Raw genomic sequence first — 18,974 nt, forward strand, 5'->3', positions numbered from 1 at the left:
GCTTTTATTCAATCACTCAAGCCTCATTAATCACGAATGCCGTGAAGAAAGAGGAAAAAGTAGACTAAATCTGATCCCAAAATATAGAGATTTTTATTAAATTATTTCCAATCTTCGACAAAGACATGGTGAAAGCCCCCTTTCAGTTGTCCACAACAAATTTGTAGTGATTGTTGGAAGATGTTTTGGTGTAGCCAAGTTCACTGTTGAGGCATATGGTATGGGGTAATATCACATGCATGCTACATACTTTCTGGGTGTTTTCATGATTTCAATTCGATCATAAATGAACAATTCCTAATCTGATTAATAAGTGAGAACACTTATAAACGAACTACCATGGTATTGGAGTTCAACCAAAACACAAGAATTTCCTTTTGGTGGAATTGGTGCACTCAGATTACTTTCCTGGAATCCATGAAACTTAGGCAACTTGGATATAGATGTGTTGGTATAAAACAGTTTAAAACAGCGTTTTTTTTTTTAAATGCATTTTATTGGTTTGCCGTTTAAAACTTTTACAATAAAAAATACGAAAAACATGTAAAACGCATTTTTTTTGGCTAACATTCCAACTTTACACCCGCTAAATTTTGCAAATGACAAATTTTTTACTGTGTTTTTTTGTGTTTCCATTTTTTCACTACGTTTTTTTAACCAATACCGTATTAAACTCGAATTTTCCTATTCTGCATTTATTTTTTGCTGGAACACGTTTTGCTAACTATGAGTGTAACATAGACAAGAACATGAGATGCTAGACACAATGAACCCCCAAAATTGACAGGCCAACATGTGTATATTGCAATATATTGAAAGATATACAATTAAAAAATATTAATTCAGATAAGCATAAAATCCTAAAAAAGAATATTAGAAATACATCAAAAGTATATAATTAATGTATTAAGAAGCCTGATTCAGTAATAAGTGCTTGCTCTGATTTGGAACAAGCAGACAAATAGCATAACAAAACATAAAATACAAATGTAAAGGTAGCAATGCATGGGACTAATGACATAGTCCCATCATCATTGGCTGCTAATTTTCAGACTGCTAAATTCCAGGTTCAGTGAACTGCAAGGATGACGAAGGAAACTTCTTTCACCATTAAAATCGTGCAACAGAAAAGAATCATACAACTCATAACAGGAATCAACATCGACTTGGTAGAATTGTAAGATAAATAACAGAATAATGGGGTATAGAAGGTGCATACCAGTCTACGCATTAGGCGTTCGAAGCACCAAAAGGCATCTGCTTCATTTTCAATAAGAATTACCATTGGAGAGCAAAGATCACTCATGCCTGCTCAATGAATTGTTCAACACCCAGTGTAATATATCAATGAATTTAATAATATTAAATTCAAAAATATCAATGAATTTAATAATATTAAATTCAAAAATATCAATGAATTTAATAATGTTTATGAACTTAACTATTATATCTAATAGTTCTTCAGTATTGGCATGCAGTGATATCTAGTAGAATACTAGCAGCCTACTCACCCTGACAGTAACCAATGTCCTGGTCCATCCATGCATAAACTGCCAGAATATTCCAAAGCTTTGCATCATTATTTTGGTCCTCATAAAAGACTAGTGCTCGATCAGTGCGAACTACATCCAGGCCTATCATCCAAATTTATTAGGCCTCCATAACCATAAAGGCATAAACGTAATTTCTGGAGAAACAATAATAGTAACATTGAACAAATCGATTCACTCAATGGAATAGATATAAGATACATGGGTTATATTCTATCTACAATACTTTTCAAAATAAATATCGTGGAGAGTTGCATGTAGTTATTATAAGTAAGATCAAATTGTAAAAAACAGATAAATCAAGGGACTGATATCCGCATGCTTGAAATGAAAATCCAAACGCCCAAAGTCTGTCGCTTTGTATAATACACGCTGGGGAGGTAATAGTTTCCCCAGCCAGTTTTTCTTCTTTTTCTTCTTCTTCGGGCTTTCTAAAGTGCGGTATGATGGGATACTGATTTGGTTGCAAAAAATCAGCAATGAAATAGAATAATAAAGTTCTAAAAGAAAACGATGGAACTGCAAGCTGATTATGCAGGAAAGAATCACGATATGATAATGCACAAGCAATATGTCAAAGATTTACCGATTTGGTGCAAGATAAGTTTCCAGTGAAGGACTTTCTTGTCAATGGGAGCTTTATTTGTATGCACCTCTGTATCCATTCCGCCAAATGTTTTCTGTTGTGAATCATCACCACTGCTTGACGGATCATCGATAGGTTCTCCATTTTCACTAATTATCGGTGTAGTAATAATCCTTCCGCTACCAATTGTCGGTTCCATCTCCTGGCATTTTGCCATCCATGTTTCATACTGTTCCCTGCCGTGATCAAGACAATATTGCCAGTTCATCTTATTTTCAAGCAAAAGCCAATAGTGGATAACACAGCATATTAAGGAAGCAAGTAGTGGACCTTTTCAGATTAGGAAATAGGCATGGCAACTGCTAATTGCAAGCAAAGTGACTTATTAAGGAAGAAAATAGTGGATAACACAGCATGTCACCTCATCTCTGAATTGGAAGCAAAGTGACTTCTTTAAATTATACTAGATTGCTACCTGCGATGCCGCCTCAATTGACTCCGTTCATCAAAAGTGCTCTTAGGATCATAGCAACCCAGTAAAAACTCCCAAACTACTCCTTTGATTGATGGATGGACACCCTGATATAAAAGAATAAATCAGAAATAGACCTCTAGTTGCAGATAATAAAGGGTACAACTTCAAGGTGCTACAACCCTATACAGTACCAAACAACATATATATATATATATATATATATATATATATATGAGAAAACAGTTCCTACACATATGTGTAGAGAGTTCTCTACACACTAGCTTAAAATACAGTGGGGGCCCACATTGTTTGGGTGATCCAAGCCATCCATTTTAAAGGCCCTCACATAGATAGGGTGTCTACAAAAAATCAGATCCATAGGATCATCTCAACCCTACGATTTGTGGAGGTAAAATGGATGTCTTTAAACCTTCACAAATTAGTCCATTTTTTGCCTCCACAGTTCGAATGGTTAGGATGATCCTATCGATCTGATTTTTTGTGGACACCCTATCTATGTGAGGGCCTTAAAAATGAATGGTTTGGATCACCCAAATAATGTGGCCCCCACTGTATTTTAACCTAGTGTGTAGATAACTTATCTACACATATGTGTAGGAACTGTTCTCTCTATATATATATATATGAGGAAAGTGTTGGTGAGCTTAAGCTCACCAAACTTATGGTGAGCTTAAGCGCCCAATCACATGGGTCCCACATTTTCTGTGGTGATCCAAACCATTCATTTGCAAGGCCCTGTCATAGATAGGGTGTGTACCAAAAATCAGCTCCATAGGATCATCCTAACCCATCCATTTGTGGAGGTCAAAATGGACAGACATTATTTGTCCACAAATCTGCCCATTTTTGTCCTCCACAAATGGAGGGGTTAGGATGATCCTATGGAGCTGATTTTTGGTGCACACCCTATCTATGATAGGGCCTTGCAAATGAATGGTTTGGATCACCACAGAAAATGTGGGACCCATGTGATTGGGGCGCTTAAGCTCACCATAAGTTTGGTGAGCTTAAGCTCACCAACACTTTCCTCTCTCTCTCTCTCTCTCTCTCTCTCTCTCTCTCTCTCTCTCTCTCTCTCTCTCTCTCTCTCTATATATATATATATATATATATATATATATATATATATATATATATATATAGAGAGAGAGAGAGAGAGAAGTGTTTCTCCGCACGTGCACAGGGAGCACCCTGCGCACAAGTGGCTTAAAAAGCCACCGATTGGTTCGTATGGCGGGTCCACCTCTGCAGGGTCCACAAAAAGCAACCAATCAGTGGCTTTTTAAGCCACTTGTGTGCAGGGAGCTCCTTGCGCACGTGCGCAGAAACACTTTTTTCATATATATATATATATATATATATATATATATATATATATATATATATATATATATATGTACGGAAAAGTGAGCGTACTCGGTCGAGTAGATAACCTTATCTACTCGGTCGAGCTAAAAACAGTGGGGGCCCACATTGTTTAGGTGATCTAAACCATTCATTTGAAAGACCCTTACCTACATAGGGTGTCCACAAAAAATCAGATCCATAGGATCATCCTAATCCATCCAAATGTGGAGGGAAAATGGGGGGAAATGAGCAGACACAGTTTGTCCACAAATCTGCCCATTTTCCCGCCACTGTTGGATAGGTTAGGATGATCCTATGGATCTGATTTTTTGTGGACACCCTATGTAGTTAGGAGCCTTTCAAATGAATGGTTTGGATCACCCAAACAATGTGGGCCCCCACTGTTTTTAGCTCGACCGAGTAGATAAGCTTATCTACTCGACCGAGTACGCTCACTTTTCCCATATATATATATATATATATATATATATATAAGGAAAATGATTGTGAGCTTGAAGCTCATATAGCTTATATGAGCTTGCTATATGAGCTTGAGGGCCCAAACACATGGGTCCCACATTTTTTGTGGTGATCCAAACCATTCATTTGCAAGGCCCCATCATAGATAGGGTGTGTACCAAAAATAAGCTCCATTGGATTATCCCAACCCCTCCAAAAGCGGAGGGCAAAAATGGGCAGATTTGTGGCAAACGGTATCTGTCCATTTTGCCCTCCCCTTTTGGATGGGTTAGGATGATCATATGGAGCTGATTTTTTGTACACACCCTATCTATGTAAGGGCCTTTCAAATGAATGCTTTGGATCATCCTAACAATGTGGGCCCACATGTGTTTGGGCCCTCAAGCTCATATAAGCTATATGAGCTTCAAGCTCACAATCATTTTCCTCTCTCTCTCTCTCTCTCTCTATTATATATATAGAGGAAAGTGTTGGTGAGCTTAAGCGCCCAATCACATTGGGGCCTACTTTGTTAGGATGATCCAAAGCATTCATTTGAAAGGCCCTTACATAGATGGGGTGTGTATCAAAAATCAGCTCCATAGGATCATCCTAACCCATCCATTTGTGGAGGTCAAAATGGACAGACATTATTTGTCCACAAATCTGCCCATTTTTGTCCTCCACAAATGGAGGGGTTAGGATGATCCTATGGAGCTGATTTTTGGTACACACCCTATCTATGATAGGGCCTTGCAAATGAATGGTTTGGATCACCACAGAAAATGTGGGACGCATGTGATTGGGGCGCTTAAGCTCACCATAAGTTTGGTGAGCTTAACAGTTTCCTCATATATATATATATATATATATATATATATATATATATATATATATATATATATATATATATACTAGTAAAAACCCCGTGCGATGCACGGGCCAACAAAGAACTGTACGGACCACATCATATGTTGATCCAAACTGTCCATGTGATGGAACACAACATCAATAGGTTGTGCCCGTAAAATCATTTCCATAGGCTGATCCTAGCCCTCCAATCTATAAAGATTTCCATACTTAAAAAAGCATAAAGGAGGGGGGTAGGATTGAAATTATGTGGCTTTAATGCGTGCCTTTGTTAAAAAGCATAAAGGAGGGGGTAGGATTGAAAATATGTGGGTTGAATGGGTGCCATTGTTAAAAAAAGTAAAAAAAAGTGATGTGTAATTCTCATAGAATTTTGGGAGAAATTCAAATAATTCTCTCCTTTTCTCTTTTGCTATATATATATATATATATATATATGAGAAAAGTGTAGATACACATACGCGTAGCTAACTTAGCTACACCGACAGCTTAAAATACAGTGGGCCCCACATTGTTTGGGTGATGCAAACCATTCATTTGATGGGCCCTCACATAGATAGGGTGTGCCCAAAAAATAAGCTCCATAGGATCATCCCAACCCTACGATTTGTGGAGGCAAAATGGACGTGTAAAAACCTTCACAAATCTGTCCATTTTTGCCTCCACAGTTTGAAGGATTGGGATGATCCTATGGAGCTGATTTTTTGGGCACACCCTATCAATGTGAGGGCCTATCAAATGAATGGTTTGGATCACCCAAACAATGTGGGCCCACTGTATTTTAAGCCGTCAGTGTAGCTAAGTTAGCTACACGTATGTGTAGCTTCACTCTTCTCTGATGCACACTTATCACATGGATAGGCTATGAGCTTATGAGACCTGAGATCACAATCCTCGTTGTATCATATTGCTATGATTTTTAACTTATTAATTCCCATGTTGATGAAAGCAAATGCAGTAACAATGAAAATCAATCATGTTAAACAAAATAGTCAGCTGAGTACTAATTCATTGTGGAGGGGTGGTGGAGTCATCATCGGGCTGTATTCTATGGCTTTTGAGCCCTTTTGTGGTTATGTGGGTCAATGTCTAAAGAGAGAAATCGGAGGACCTTCGATAACAAGTGACCTCCTTGCGGTCAGTTGTTTTGGGAGATTCATTAGTCACTCCATCTAAGACTTGCCTCGGTAGTGGCCAGAAATTATTACGAGCAGAGGGGGCAAGACAATGAAGAAAGCAAAGTGGACCCCCCACCCGCCCACACACACACACACCCCTTGGGTCTTGAAACCCAGACTCTATTCTATTGTATTTATCTGCAATAGCTTTATTAATCCTTAGGAGGAATAAGGATTCATCGAGACCCCTTGGTCCATATTTGATTCAGCTCTGTTGTTGGATTCAGCCGACTATCATCTATTTTCTTGCTGCTTGCAGCAGACAGACCTTGCTTGTTTGCAGTTCCAGATGGGCATTAAGGACAGATTTTCATCCTGGGATGCTTTTCTGGAGAAATTTATAATAAACAACACGATTGATTCAGCTAGGCAACTATTTGATGTTATGTCCAAGGAAGGCATTTTTAGGATCTCCATGCTTGCGGGTTATGAACAAAGCGAGCAGGTTGATTTGACATTATCGCTCTTTCATGACATGCCGGGTAGGGGACTGTGGTGGAACAAATTACAATGGTAAGTATTGTGTGAGAATCTTGGACATTGAAAACAGGGAAGATGGATTGATGACAATATATGTGAAAACTAGATCCCCCCTACACAAAGGATGGAATGTCAGATGATGTCTTTAAAGTGAGGAGAGCCGTGCACACTCACTATGTTCGACAAGAGTGAAAGTCCTAGTAAAACTAACTTTAAAAGTTAAAAGTCCTCTGTTATATTTCTAACTGCTTTCTTTATTAGAAAAATGGAAAAGAGTATTTGAAAAGTTAGTGCGGGCAAATAGGAGTACATTTGGTGATTAAGGAGATGGTGTTTAGTATGGGAATGGTTTCTGTGGATATGTTCACTGATAATTACATGAAATTATAAAGCCAAACTACAGAGTTCAATTTCCAAGAAAATACAGGATGTCATCCTAACAGCATAAATCTGCATCCTTAGAAAACAGCAAACCTGCTTTCATTGAGCTTATTGGCCTGATTACATGCCACTCTCCAGTCACCATGACTCTCCTTCCAGCTAAACTAATCCGCTCTTGCGACATCATCATCTTCAACCTCTCACTGAGAGGGCATCAATCTCCTCAACATCCTTTCTAAGTCGTCTCCCCTCCTTTCTGCTCTGGTACACCCTTACCTTTCATTTTATTTCTATTAAGTCTTCAAAAGCCTACTGAAAGATGGTTGTGAAGGCACATTACAGGCTGCAACCTTCATAGGTCAACAGCCATTTCATTTCGGCTATAACATCATAATCCGTTCTGTAATCTCCGTCTCACTTCAAACAACAATTCCCTTGGATAGCACACTGTCTATTTGCCAATGTCACGAAGATAATGACGATAATGATGATGATACCCCGGTGAATCATTCTCCTCATTTGGATATTAACTATCTCATTATCTTATGCCATCATGACAACTTCATAGGATTTGGACCATAACTGGCGTCAAAGTTGGTCATTTCTCCGAGGCCCATTTCTCCAACTCTGATATTGGGATACGCTCCCTGATGCAAAACCAAAGTAGAAAAGGAACTAGAGGGAGATCTGTGGCTTTCCTGATGAATAGGGATTAAGATTGTTAAATAACATGTAAGGGTAGTTTAGGTAGTCATTACCATGGTTGGCCTATTTGGGCCTATATATACATCATTTACATGAGGAGCTCCCTAGTGGAGACTTAACATCTTCTTCCTCTCTTCTAACACTAACCCCAATTCTAACATGGTATCCGAGAGAAAGGGAAGGAAAGAGGAAGGAAGAAGAGCCGAAGTCTCCATTCTCTCATTCCATCTCTCGCAATCTCTCTCACTCTCGTCGTATGTGTTTTGCCGTATTTCCACCTTAAAATCTATCTCATATCTCCGGAAAATCTCTCACCAGATCTCTTGATCCCTAAAATTTCTCCCATTTGGGTTTGCGAATATGCGCAACACGAATTTTTGGTTTCCTTTTTTTTCCCTCTTTGTGTCCGTCGAAAATCTCTCTTTCTCTCTACCAAATTTGTCGAAAATCTCTCTTTCTCTCAGATCTCGTCCCACCTATTGCGCAACACGTATTTTTGGTTTCCTTTTTTTCCTCTGTGTCTGTCGAAAATCTCTCTTTCTCTCAGATCTCGCCCCACCTATTGTGCAAAAACAAAAAAATAATCTCAAAAAACCTCTCACAACTCTCTCTCTCTCTCTCTCTCTCTCTCTCTCTCTCTCTCTCTCTCTCTCTCTCTCTCTCTCTCTCTCTCATTTCGTGCAAACCCCCCCCCCCCTCTTTACAACAAAACCCAAAACCCTTTTTTTCCCTTGCCACAAATCCAAAATAAAAAACAAAAAAGGCCCCATGTGGACTAGGCTCTTTATGCTTGGCATTTAGTTCGTTGACTACATTGCATAAACGCCATCCACCCTTATTAATCTTCGATGCTCAAAACCTAGGGGTGGTTCCAGTGGGCCCAACTTCATCATGATTTAAGAACAAGAGATTGGGCATGTTGCTCTCTTATGACCGCCTGAACATGTTAAGCTGATCCCTATCATTTCCTCTTGAGCTTAATAATCAAGCACACTCACTTGTCGTCAACTCCTCTTTGACCAACCACCACTACTTGCTCCATCTTCATGTTTTCCACCGATCCCCTTTGTGAGGCCATGCAAATTGGGGGGGAGTGGGGAACCTATTTGCAACCCAAGATGTTAGTCTTGTTGTGGGCAATCACCCACTGACCTCCAATTTCTTTCCTCTTGAGGCTTAAAATCCACAAATCTCCTCGCATCACGAAGGCAATGCAGATTTTGAGAAAGGCAGGATTGAGCTCTAAAGATAAAGTTTATATGGCTGCATTGACGTGTATTGGAGGCCCAATAAGTGGCATATTTGCCCATTGATGCATCTCCAAGTATATATATAGCTGCATCTCCTGCCTCTCCAATCCACGAAAACTGATTCCATCATCTGTTTTTCTTCCACGCCTCAATCGAACATAAACCGAATCATCCATGTCTATAAGCTTATGGGCGGACTTTTGAGGGTGGTTCCATGAACATCATTCATTAGTTCATTCAAGGTTTTGAACTTAGTCAGCAATTACTAATTTTCTAATATAACCAATAGAAAATTAGAAATTTATTTGAACTCTGCCCATCAGTTTTCACATAAGGTACGGCAAGGAAAGTTGATGCTGAATTATCTAGATAGAGGATGATTAACTTCAACATTTAAATGTTACTCATCCTCAAATCATCCATTAGAAGACCTGATCTTCCATTCCTCAAAATTTCAAGAAGTAGAAGACTGCTGCACTCCCAGAATTGCAGGGATTGCACACCTCAACAATCTAAATAAATCATTTAAATCCCTCCATTCCTCTTGCTCCTGATAAGAATAAATGGATGTGGATGATCGTGCTATTTAAAGGATTAAAAAATGTATCTATAGCAGATCAAACTTGTGTCAATGAATCGCTAAAATTGAGGCATTTGCTATTTTTACTTGCTCTAAGATCAATTATTGTATCCCAAACAACGAAGTGACATATATAAGTATCAAAATTCAATCCCCTATTTGCCAAATAAAATCGTATAAGATCATACACAATTTGCTTTTTTTGCATGCCAAAATTCTGGTGTCTCGACTCTTGAATACTGGTGAAAAAGGTTATCAATAGTCGGGTCCACGAAGTTGAGCATTAGAACAAGCAGTGATGACCCCAAATGTTTGAAATTGGGGTCAGACATTCTATAAAAGAAATATTGGTTCACTGATAACACTAGTACCAACATTCTGCCCAGGTTAAATCTCATCGACATTGTTGTCTATATAAAGTATTCTTTATTATATGCTTTAATATATTAAATCAACTCTGTTCATTGTTTGAAAAAAATGGATGTGGAATCAGCTCCTTACCCCGCGTTGGATTCGACTGAGAACTTTTGCTATATCAAGATAACCTTCCTGAGAAAATGCCGAATGCCACTTTCTTGCACTGAGAGTTTTTCCAGCCTGCAGATTTTCAGAGTGAGATCATAAATCCGTAGAAGACCAAATTGCCGGCATGTCAAATAGACATTAAAAGATAGATAAAACTGCATAATCAAGCATAGCTTCTTTTGCACATGCAGGAAAATTGTATCATTAGGTCCTTCAAGCAAAGCATTGTTATAGAAGTTTGGTTCCCATAAATTGAAATTCAAGTTGTCTTCAATAACTTTCTCATGCAATCCAAGCAAATGAATGAAAATGATAAACTCATGCATAAGATCTGAGGAAGTTACTCCAACTTAACAATACATGAGTGAAAAATATCTTGATAGCAGCAGCTGACGTAGTGTGAGTAGGATGCGTGACTACGGTCTCATTAATTGTAGACCATATTACAAAGCAAACAAAAAAGGTTTAGAAGGGACAAAAGCAAACAAAATCGAGGACCCACTTCCCTGTCATGTTAGACCATCTGTGATGTCAAGATTTAATATAGGTGGATGAAGAAGGCAAAAAATGCAGAAGCCTGAAAAATAGATCAAAGTATCAAACAGATGTGAACAGGTAAACTAAATTTATATGATAGGATGTACATGCAAGGAGACTAAGAGTAAGCATTTGCACACATTTTGGTCAATGGTATGACATAAGACAAGATTATGGGCAGGCATCTGCAAACTTGGAGTCTAATCAGATAATTCAACCAATAAAGTGACATGATCCCCTTTGCGTAGAAATAAAACTAGGTTATATGAAAAATAAATTGATGAAAGCATCCAACTAAAAAGGTATAGTACAAAGCATAGATTTCAGTGTGGGAAGCAAGTGCGAGAAGCGATGGAGGAAGGGAAGAGGGAGGCAAGAGCTATAAAAAGGAGAAATGTGGAGCGCAAAAAGACCTAAGAAAAGTAAAGAGGAAATATGTGGGAAGAATCATCGGAAGTTAACATGAAGCATATAATAAGCCTCATAAGAAGCAAATAAGAAGCGCACCGAAATAGATAGGGTTATAGTAGGTTAGGAAGGGAGGTTAATGATTTTTTATTTTTTTTGATGGGCAAGCTGGGGTTAGGTTAATGATTGTTAGCATTACAAGTAGAAGATGATTTCACGGCTGATTAGAATGGGAAGTTTTAGGTATTTATAGATTTACATGTTTTATTCATTTAGATTTAATGTTAAGTTTTGGGGAAAAGATTAAATAAGTCTTATTTAACTCGAGATGAGTTTTCAAGTTTTAAGACATTTTGCGAGAGCAAGAAGAATTTAGCTTTCGAAGTGAGCTTCCAACCCAACTGAGGAGCTTTCAAAAACAAGGGTATAAAGTAAAAACAATAGAAAAGGATATCTTTGTCAAAGATTGCTTCGAATGGTAAGGTGATAAGATATCATGGAAACTGGACTTCAGAAGGGACATTTTTACAGGAAAGTGGATCAGATTGCCAGATTGTTAGATATGGTTCAATCATGCAACATCAAGAGATCCGGGGAAGACAAAAGAGTTTGTATCTTGTACTCTTACTTTTAAGGTCAAATCATTCTATCACAAACCGGTTCCTGCCATGCCTCTTCGCCTCTCGCTAGGATATGGACCATTCCAACCCCACCTAAAGTTCGTGCATTTGGGTGGTCAGCATTCCTCAACAAAATCCTCATTATGGACCACCTGTGTAGTTGTCATATGATAATTATTGATCACTATGCTCTATTTATAGAGACAGGGGATTCAGTTGACCATATGCTCCTGCACTGTCAGGTTGCTAGGCAAAGGAAATAAAAAAAATGACTCCTTAAGGGGGGAGATAATAAAAAACCGACAATGCAACTCGATCCACCCCACTTCAAGCCAACAAACCCTCCTTCATCAACAAATGATGATGTGATTCGACCGTTGGATCGCCACTTTCATTGCATAGCACATTATTTTTGTCTTATTTTGAGGATTATGGACTATTTTCTATTTTTATTTGAGACCTAGATGTGGGGATGTCCACATCATCTAGGGCCCACCCTTGCACACATTTTTTGCTTTTTCTTTTCGTTTAGATAGTTTTTCGTATTATGCCCTTATGTTATAACCAAGGTTTAAAATTTCGGTTTCGGTAACCGTTTCGGACCCCACAAAAAACCGAAATTTCGGTCCGAAATTTTGTAAGTTGGTTCCAAATTCCGGACCGAAATTCCGATAACACTTTTTTTTTAAATAAAGAATGTCATTAAACCGAAATTACCGAAATCCGAAATTTGGTAAATGGCGAAAAATTGAATTTCGGAAATTTTCGGTTTCGGTCCCCACCGGTATCCGAAATTTTAAACCATGGTTATAACTACTTATTCTTTGTGATTAGGGGCACTGCAGTCTTTTCATCATCAATTAAGTAATGCTAGTAAATGAGGCCCACTAAAAGAGAATATATGATAACAAGTGGGGAGAAACCTTAGCTTTGAAAAACTTTTGTAAAAAGAACTAAAGGAGCCGACAGCACTCTTTATCTTCCTCCACGCCCTAGGGTGTCTTCTCTTTCTCTCCTCCATGACTCACGGCCAAGGTGAGTTCTCTCCCAGTACCTCTCTTCTTCTCCTCCCCTCTTCTCTCTCTCTCTCTCTCTCTCTCTCTCCCTCTCTCTCTCTCTCTCTGTGTGTGTGTGTGTGTGTGTGTGTGTTCCCCACTCCCCTTTCACATCTCTCCCTCTCTGTGTTCTCTCCTCTCTCGAACCCTCTCAGACCTCTCTCCCTCACGCCCCTCATATCTCTCTCCCTCTCTCCTTCTCTATCTCTCTCGCCTCCTCATATCTTTCTCTCTCTCAGACCTCTATCTCTCTCACACACACATCTTCCAACCTCTCTTCTCTCATCTCTATCTCTCACACTCCCCCTCACATACCTCTCTTTTCTCTCTCCTCATCTCTCTTCTTCTCCTCTTACCTTGATTCTTCTCTTTTCTTGGCATCTCTACTCTCCTCTCCCTATTCTCTTTCTTGCACCCTCTCCCTATTCTCTTTCTCACACCCGCGTACCCTCTATTCTTCTCACGCGCTTCTCCATCGTCACAGATATCTCTTTCATTATCTTGTCTTTCCCCTCAGATTTCTCATCTGTCTCTCACCTCCCCTTTCTTGATCCTCTTTCTCTTCGGTCTCTCTCTCTCTCTTTGCTTCTTTCGGCTCCTCTCATTCCCTTGAACTCTCAATAATCTGCTCCCTTCACTTCTCTCTCAATTTTCTCTTATCCACTTCCCTTTTCCCATTCAGATTCATGCCCACGGGTCTCTCCCCCATTCTGTTGGGCCTCTTGCTAGCGTGGATTTGAGGTGGAAAGACTGCTGCCTTTTCCGGGTTAGATTTTTTCTTTATTTTCAACCTTTTTTAGCCATTTAGACTTTTTACTATCCATAGGAACCTTTTACTTGTTTTACCCTAGAACAACCTAGGATTTTTACCCTTGTTTAGAGTAGATTTGGGCCCTAGATTCCTATTTTATTTTGCGGACAGCAGTTAAACAGTGGTTACTTTCAGTTATTTGAGCCTCATATTCTCACCTCCTTGTGTTATTTGGATTGTCATATGCAATATTGCTTAGTATAAAATCTTTTACATTGATGGTTTCCCTTTTAAAGCTAATCTACACATTTCTTGATGTCGAGATTAACCAATTATCGCTTGTTTCTCTGTTTATGGATGCATATGGCACTATGAATGTGAAAGTTTGGTTCCATTGAGCTCCTAAATTCTTTGTAGTCACTCGCGAGCCTCCGGGTTTGCACCAGATGATTTAAAGAGTCCCACTCCACAACCGCAACAGGGAATCAAGAAGGGGGGTTCAACCGAACGAATCTCATTTATAAGCGCAAGGACTTCTGCAACCACTTCAATAGGCCTAGAAAAGACCCAAGTAACAGCATTTGTCGGCACCATGAAGAAGCCCCCCAATGACAGCTGGATCCGAGTTCCCAATAGACCTTCTGATACGAAAAGGTTTTCCCAGTTTGGAATCTGATGATATTTGTATTCAAAGGCATGAATTTTGATTCACCAGTATGTACCCAGAATTGAATGTCTTCATGCTACTCCTGATGTAAGTTTAGAGGAAACAGACAAGGCATATAAACTCGAGACATTACCTTCCCATCTTGAGTTCAAGAGTTTAGCTATTATAAGGAAAATGTCACATTGCTTTCTACCCTACAAATACACAAAGGCTTTTGGTTTTTCATTTATTAGTCGAATGTAATAACTATAACAGACAACTCACAAGTTAGGCCATGTTCCACAGAATTACTAAATAAAAATCATCCCACTAAATAATGTTAAAGAATATGCAACGAACATAATCCTCAAAATGAAGTACATGAACCAAAATAAAGTGTGAAGAACAAATGAAAAGCTAAATAAACTAACCTTAGGCTTGAATCGGGTTTTTGGAACATCATCTTGACATTCCGGCTTTATCGCATAGAAAGCATCAGAATCACCTGTTACATTTGCCATCTGAAATTGCAGGATGTTCTCACAACAAGCCATTTATGAATTTTACCCCCAAATCTTTAGATTTCCATCTCATTGACATTTTATGGAAAACCCCAAATATTCAGATTTCAGTACCTAATCAGCATTTTGTCAACAAAACCAAATCTTCAAATTTCAGTATCTAGCAAACATAATATTAACAAACCCTTTTTATCTACAAACTCAAAATCTTCCATTCTCCAAATCTAATGTAACTTTCTCAACAAAGTCAAATGTTCAAATTTCAAAATCTAACCCCCATTTCCTCAAATCCCCAATTCTTTAATTTTTCGCACGCTGAGATTAATTCAACGAACCCATTTCAATTTTCACATGTAATTCAAATTAAACTGGGAAACCCATAAACCAAAAGCTATAGGAATAACCCATCAATCAAAACAAAAATCCCACACCCAATCCCTAGCAACTACCCAAAATTTACTAAATTTTCATTCCGTACAAAAACAAAATACCGCGAAAAAAACCCATAAAACATGAGGGAAGGAAAAAAAGAAGAAGGTGATTATACATCTCTACCTTGAATGAGCTTCATAGAATCCTGATAGAAAAACAAAAGGGAAATTAGGGTTTTGTTTGATGGAGAAGAAGCGAGGAAAGCGCGGGTTCGAAAATCAGGAATAATTTGACGCTTTCTATTTTGGAATTTGGCCTTTTTTGTTTGCCGCTCCGTGCGATTATAACGATGAATTTGGTCGGTTCATAGTTTCAGAGATTTTATATGGCGTAAGGCCTTGTTGTCTCGTATTTTTCTCAAAAAGTACTGTACGGACCATATCATAGGATGATCCAAACCGTCCATGTGATGGAACGTAGAGTAGATAGGTTGTTCCACAAAACTCATTACCATAGGATGATCCTAGCCCTCCGATCTATAGAGGTTTCCTTAATATGCAGTTCGTCTCTAGATCCGAGGGTTGGGATCATCCTATAGAAATGATTACGTGGGCACAATCTTTTTACTTGTGGCCCATCACATGAACGGTTTGGATCATCCTATAGTATGGTCCGTACAGTACTTTTTAAAAAATACGGGACTATAAGGGCGTACACCCCTATATGGTGTCTGATCAGAAACCGTACAGTACTTCTCGTTGTAATATAATGAGATGCACCACAACTGCATAGTGGATCCCACCAGAGTCTGATCTGAACCGTCTATTTTAGTCTCTGCTCTGGATCTCCTCTATGACCCAAAAATAACGGTAATCGTGCAGCCATAACGTCAAGTAATGTGCATTTTAGTCGTTGGATCTTATTTGATGTTACAATTGCATGATTAAATTAATTTTTGGCCCATAAGCATGGTTTTAAATTTCGGTTTCGGTATAAATTTCGGTCCGAACCGAAACCGAAATTTAGGTAATTTCGACCAATATTCTGTAAAAAAAAAATAAAAATTCTCAAAATTTTGGCCAAAATTGCCTACATCTCGGCCAAAATTTGGTACATTTCGGCAATTTTGGTTTTGGTACGTTTTGATTTCGGTTTGGACCGAAATCCGAAATTTATGACAAAATTCAAAAACTCATAAGTGATCCAAATCAATGCAGATCAATCAAAGGCCGATCCATCGTGCAGTAGTGAGTGTGCCTCACTTTATTACAGTGTGGTTCGAATAGATTTCGATTCTACACTTGAAATCAATGCCTTCTGATTGATCTTGATGGACTTATCTAGGCCGTCAATCTAGTGGACTCTAATAGGATGAGTACACCATCCATTTGTTTAATAGGATCTCTACATCCTTGGTTGATTAATATATACTTTAGAGAAATGAGGGATATTCTATTGAAAGTTGAGGCCATGTTTGGAGCCATGAAAGTTTTTTCCATCGAATATTAGCTTATCTATTGGTTGGAGAGGGAGAGAATTCAGAAGGTATGTATGATTGAAGAGAGGGTGAGAAGTGGTTGAAGAAGAGGAAAATGAAAATCTCTATTCAAAAATTTAGTTTTTATTTTGGTTACTGATATTTTCAAGTAACATATTTTAATAATTGCACAAACTCAGCTTGGCTTTTTTTTTTTTTTTTTTTTTAACAACTGTTTAAGTAATAAAAGACAAGTTCAGTTAGTGCATAAGGTGTCTCTACATTGCCCATGATCTTATATTGTAACGACTGTTTATTTCTTGTGGGTTTCTCTACATTGCCCATGATCTTATATTGTAACTGAGGAATTTTAGACTGAAAGGAGCCCTTGCAAAAAAGAGGTGAAAGGACTCCCTCATTGGCACGAGCCCTTTTAAAAAAGAGGTGAAAGGGCTCCTCCATTGGCAGCCAATGGAAGAGCCCTTTCACCTCTTTTTTGCAAGGGCTCCCTTCAGTTTAGACTTCCTCATTGTAACTATTAGAATAGAAGACAAATTGAGGAGCCCTGAAATCAATTTGGATTCATTGTAAGGAACTAACATAGATAACAGGCACGACCAAAGGTTCTTAAACAACTGTGTAGTAGAGAATTTGCTGGAGAGAATCTCATAAGGTGTCTGATCCTTCAAGGTTGGATGGGAAGAACGATTGATAAGATACACGCTTGATTGAAATCCTAATTAAAATGCCTTTGCAAGCCTAGTTTCTTCTGGTTTATAAGGACACGTAACAAAGTGTTCATATCCCTAAGAGTGCGAATGATCTAGTGGATCAACTGGGTAAATCCGGGGCTTTGAGGGGCTCGGTTTAATCTTGATCATCTCTCTCCATTGATGTGAATTTGTAATCTCTTTTTGCTCTCAATATAGTTATTTTTCTTAAATAAAAAAAAAAGGTAACAAAGTGCTAAATACCACTCTTCATAGTATTAATGAAAACCTAGTCCCCGTATGTTCTCCACGAACATATCTTTGTATAGATTTTATCGATTTTGATAAGAGATTCTCAATTAGGCTCTTGAAAGTGGAGAAACAAGAATTGACCCCACTTTTACCGACTAAAGAATGTCCAAGAACTGAATTGAGGATTGGATAACTATCTATGTGGCTCCCTAAAACCAAAAATCCTGATGTTTTGGTCGGCCACTAATGCTAGGTGGATCAAACTCAATTTTGACAGAAGCAATAGAATCTCTCTCTCTCTCTCTCTCTCTCTCTCTCTCTCTCTCTCTCTCTCTCTCTCTCTCTCTCTCACACACACACGCACACATGATTTTTAATATGGTGCGCACGGGTGCAATGCTCGTGCAACTGAAAAGGACAGTGTCATGTCCATGAATGGATGACCTAAACCACTAATTATTTTTTTGGGCCCGTCGTTGATAGACTGCACGACAAAAATGCCCATCAATGACAGAGCCCAAAAAGTGAATGGTTTAGATTCCTTGGGCTACACAAGCGCTGCACGTGTATGCCATATAAAAACTCAAACATTAAAATTGATTTTGTTTATTTTTTTTGTTACCGAAAACAACTTGGGTAGAACTAGTGAGGAAAGACTTGATGGCTAGGAACATAAGAGAGAACATGACCATGAATAGGAGAGAATGGAAGAAAATGATCCATGTAGACGAACCCAACTAGTGTCAAGATTAGACTTAGTCAATTTGAGCCGGGTAGACTCTTTCACCTTCTTCATGAAAAATTTCTAAAGTATTCATTAGCCGACCCCAACTAGTTTTGGACAAAGGCTCCGTTGAGTTGAGTTGTGTTGTACTGTTGTTGGATTTGGGGCATCACATAATCAGTCAAGTAAATGAAATAAAGCTCACTACTCACAAAATCTAGTCAATGACTAAAGTGGCATAGATTCATTTTTAAATGACTAAACTGTCCTTTTGGCATATTTACTTAAGCCACTAATAAGAAACCCAAAAAATATGATCTTTCTCTAATTGCTCTAGTAAAATGTCCTTTTGGCATATTTTACTGAAGCCACTAACAAGAAACCCAAAAAATATGATCTTTCTCTAATTGCTCTAGTAAAATGTCCTTTTGGCATATTTTACTCAAGCCACTAATAAGAAACCCAAACAATATGATATTTCTCTAATTGCTCTA

The 18,974-nt window shown here is 38.4% G+C and overlaps 1 protein-coding gene across 4 annotated transcripts in view; it reads right to left on the reverse strand.

Moving 5' to 3' along the window:
* Nucleotides 1-15,673, reverse strand: part of LOC143862035 (Ypt/Rab-GAP domain of gyp1p superfamily protein) — a 20,531-nt gene extending 4,858 nt beyond the window's left edge. Inside the window, exons 1-7 of one of the 4 annotated variants that reach the window (XM_077373030.1) lie at nucleotides 15,501-15,673; nucleotides 14,856-14,929; nucleotides 10,384-10,479; nucleotides 2,612-2,715; nucleotides 2,137-2,372; nucleotides 1,512-1,634; nucleotides 1,220-1,308 (exon numbers count right to left, since the gene is read on the reverse strand). In XM_077373030.1, coding sequence (XP_077229145.1) covers nucleotides 1,220-1,308; nucleotides 1,512-1,634; nucleotides 2,137-2,372; nucleotides 2,612-2,715; nucleotides 10,384-10,479; nucleotides 14,856-14,929; nucleotides 15,501-15,516 — 738 coding nt within the window. In that variant the 5' untranslated portion in view covers nucleotides 15,517-15,673. Of the gene's footprint in view, nucleotides 1-1,219; nucleotides 1,309-1,511; nucleotides 1,635-2,136; nucleotides 2,373-2,611; nucleotides 2,716-10,383; nucleotides 10,480-14,855; nucleotides 15,471-15,500 lie in introns of those variants that run through there. The other 3 variants (XM_077373029.1, XM_077373027.1, XM_077373028.1) reach the window with 3 other exon arrangements.
* Between the last annotated feature and the right edge of the window lie 3,301 nt (nucleotides 15,674-18,974).

Source organism: Tasmannia lanceolata, unplaced genomic scaffold (genome assembly GCF_043159265.1).
Source record: "Tasmannia lanceolata isolate RefF3 unplaced genomic scaffold, GAP_Taslan_0.1 ptg000037l, whole genome shotgun sequence".
In the NCBI taxonomy this organism is placed as follows: domain Eukaryota; kingdom Viridiplantae; phylum Streptophyta; class Magnoliopsida; order Canellales; family Winteraceae; genus Tasmannia; species Tasmannia lanceolata.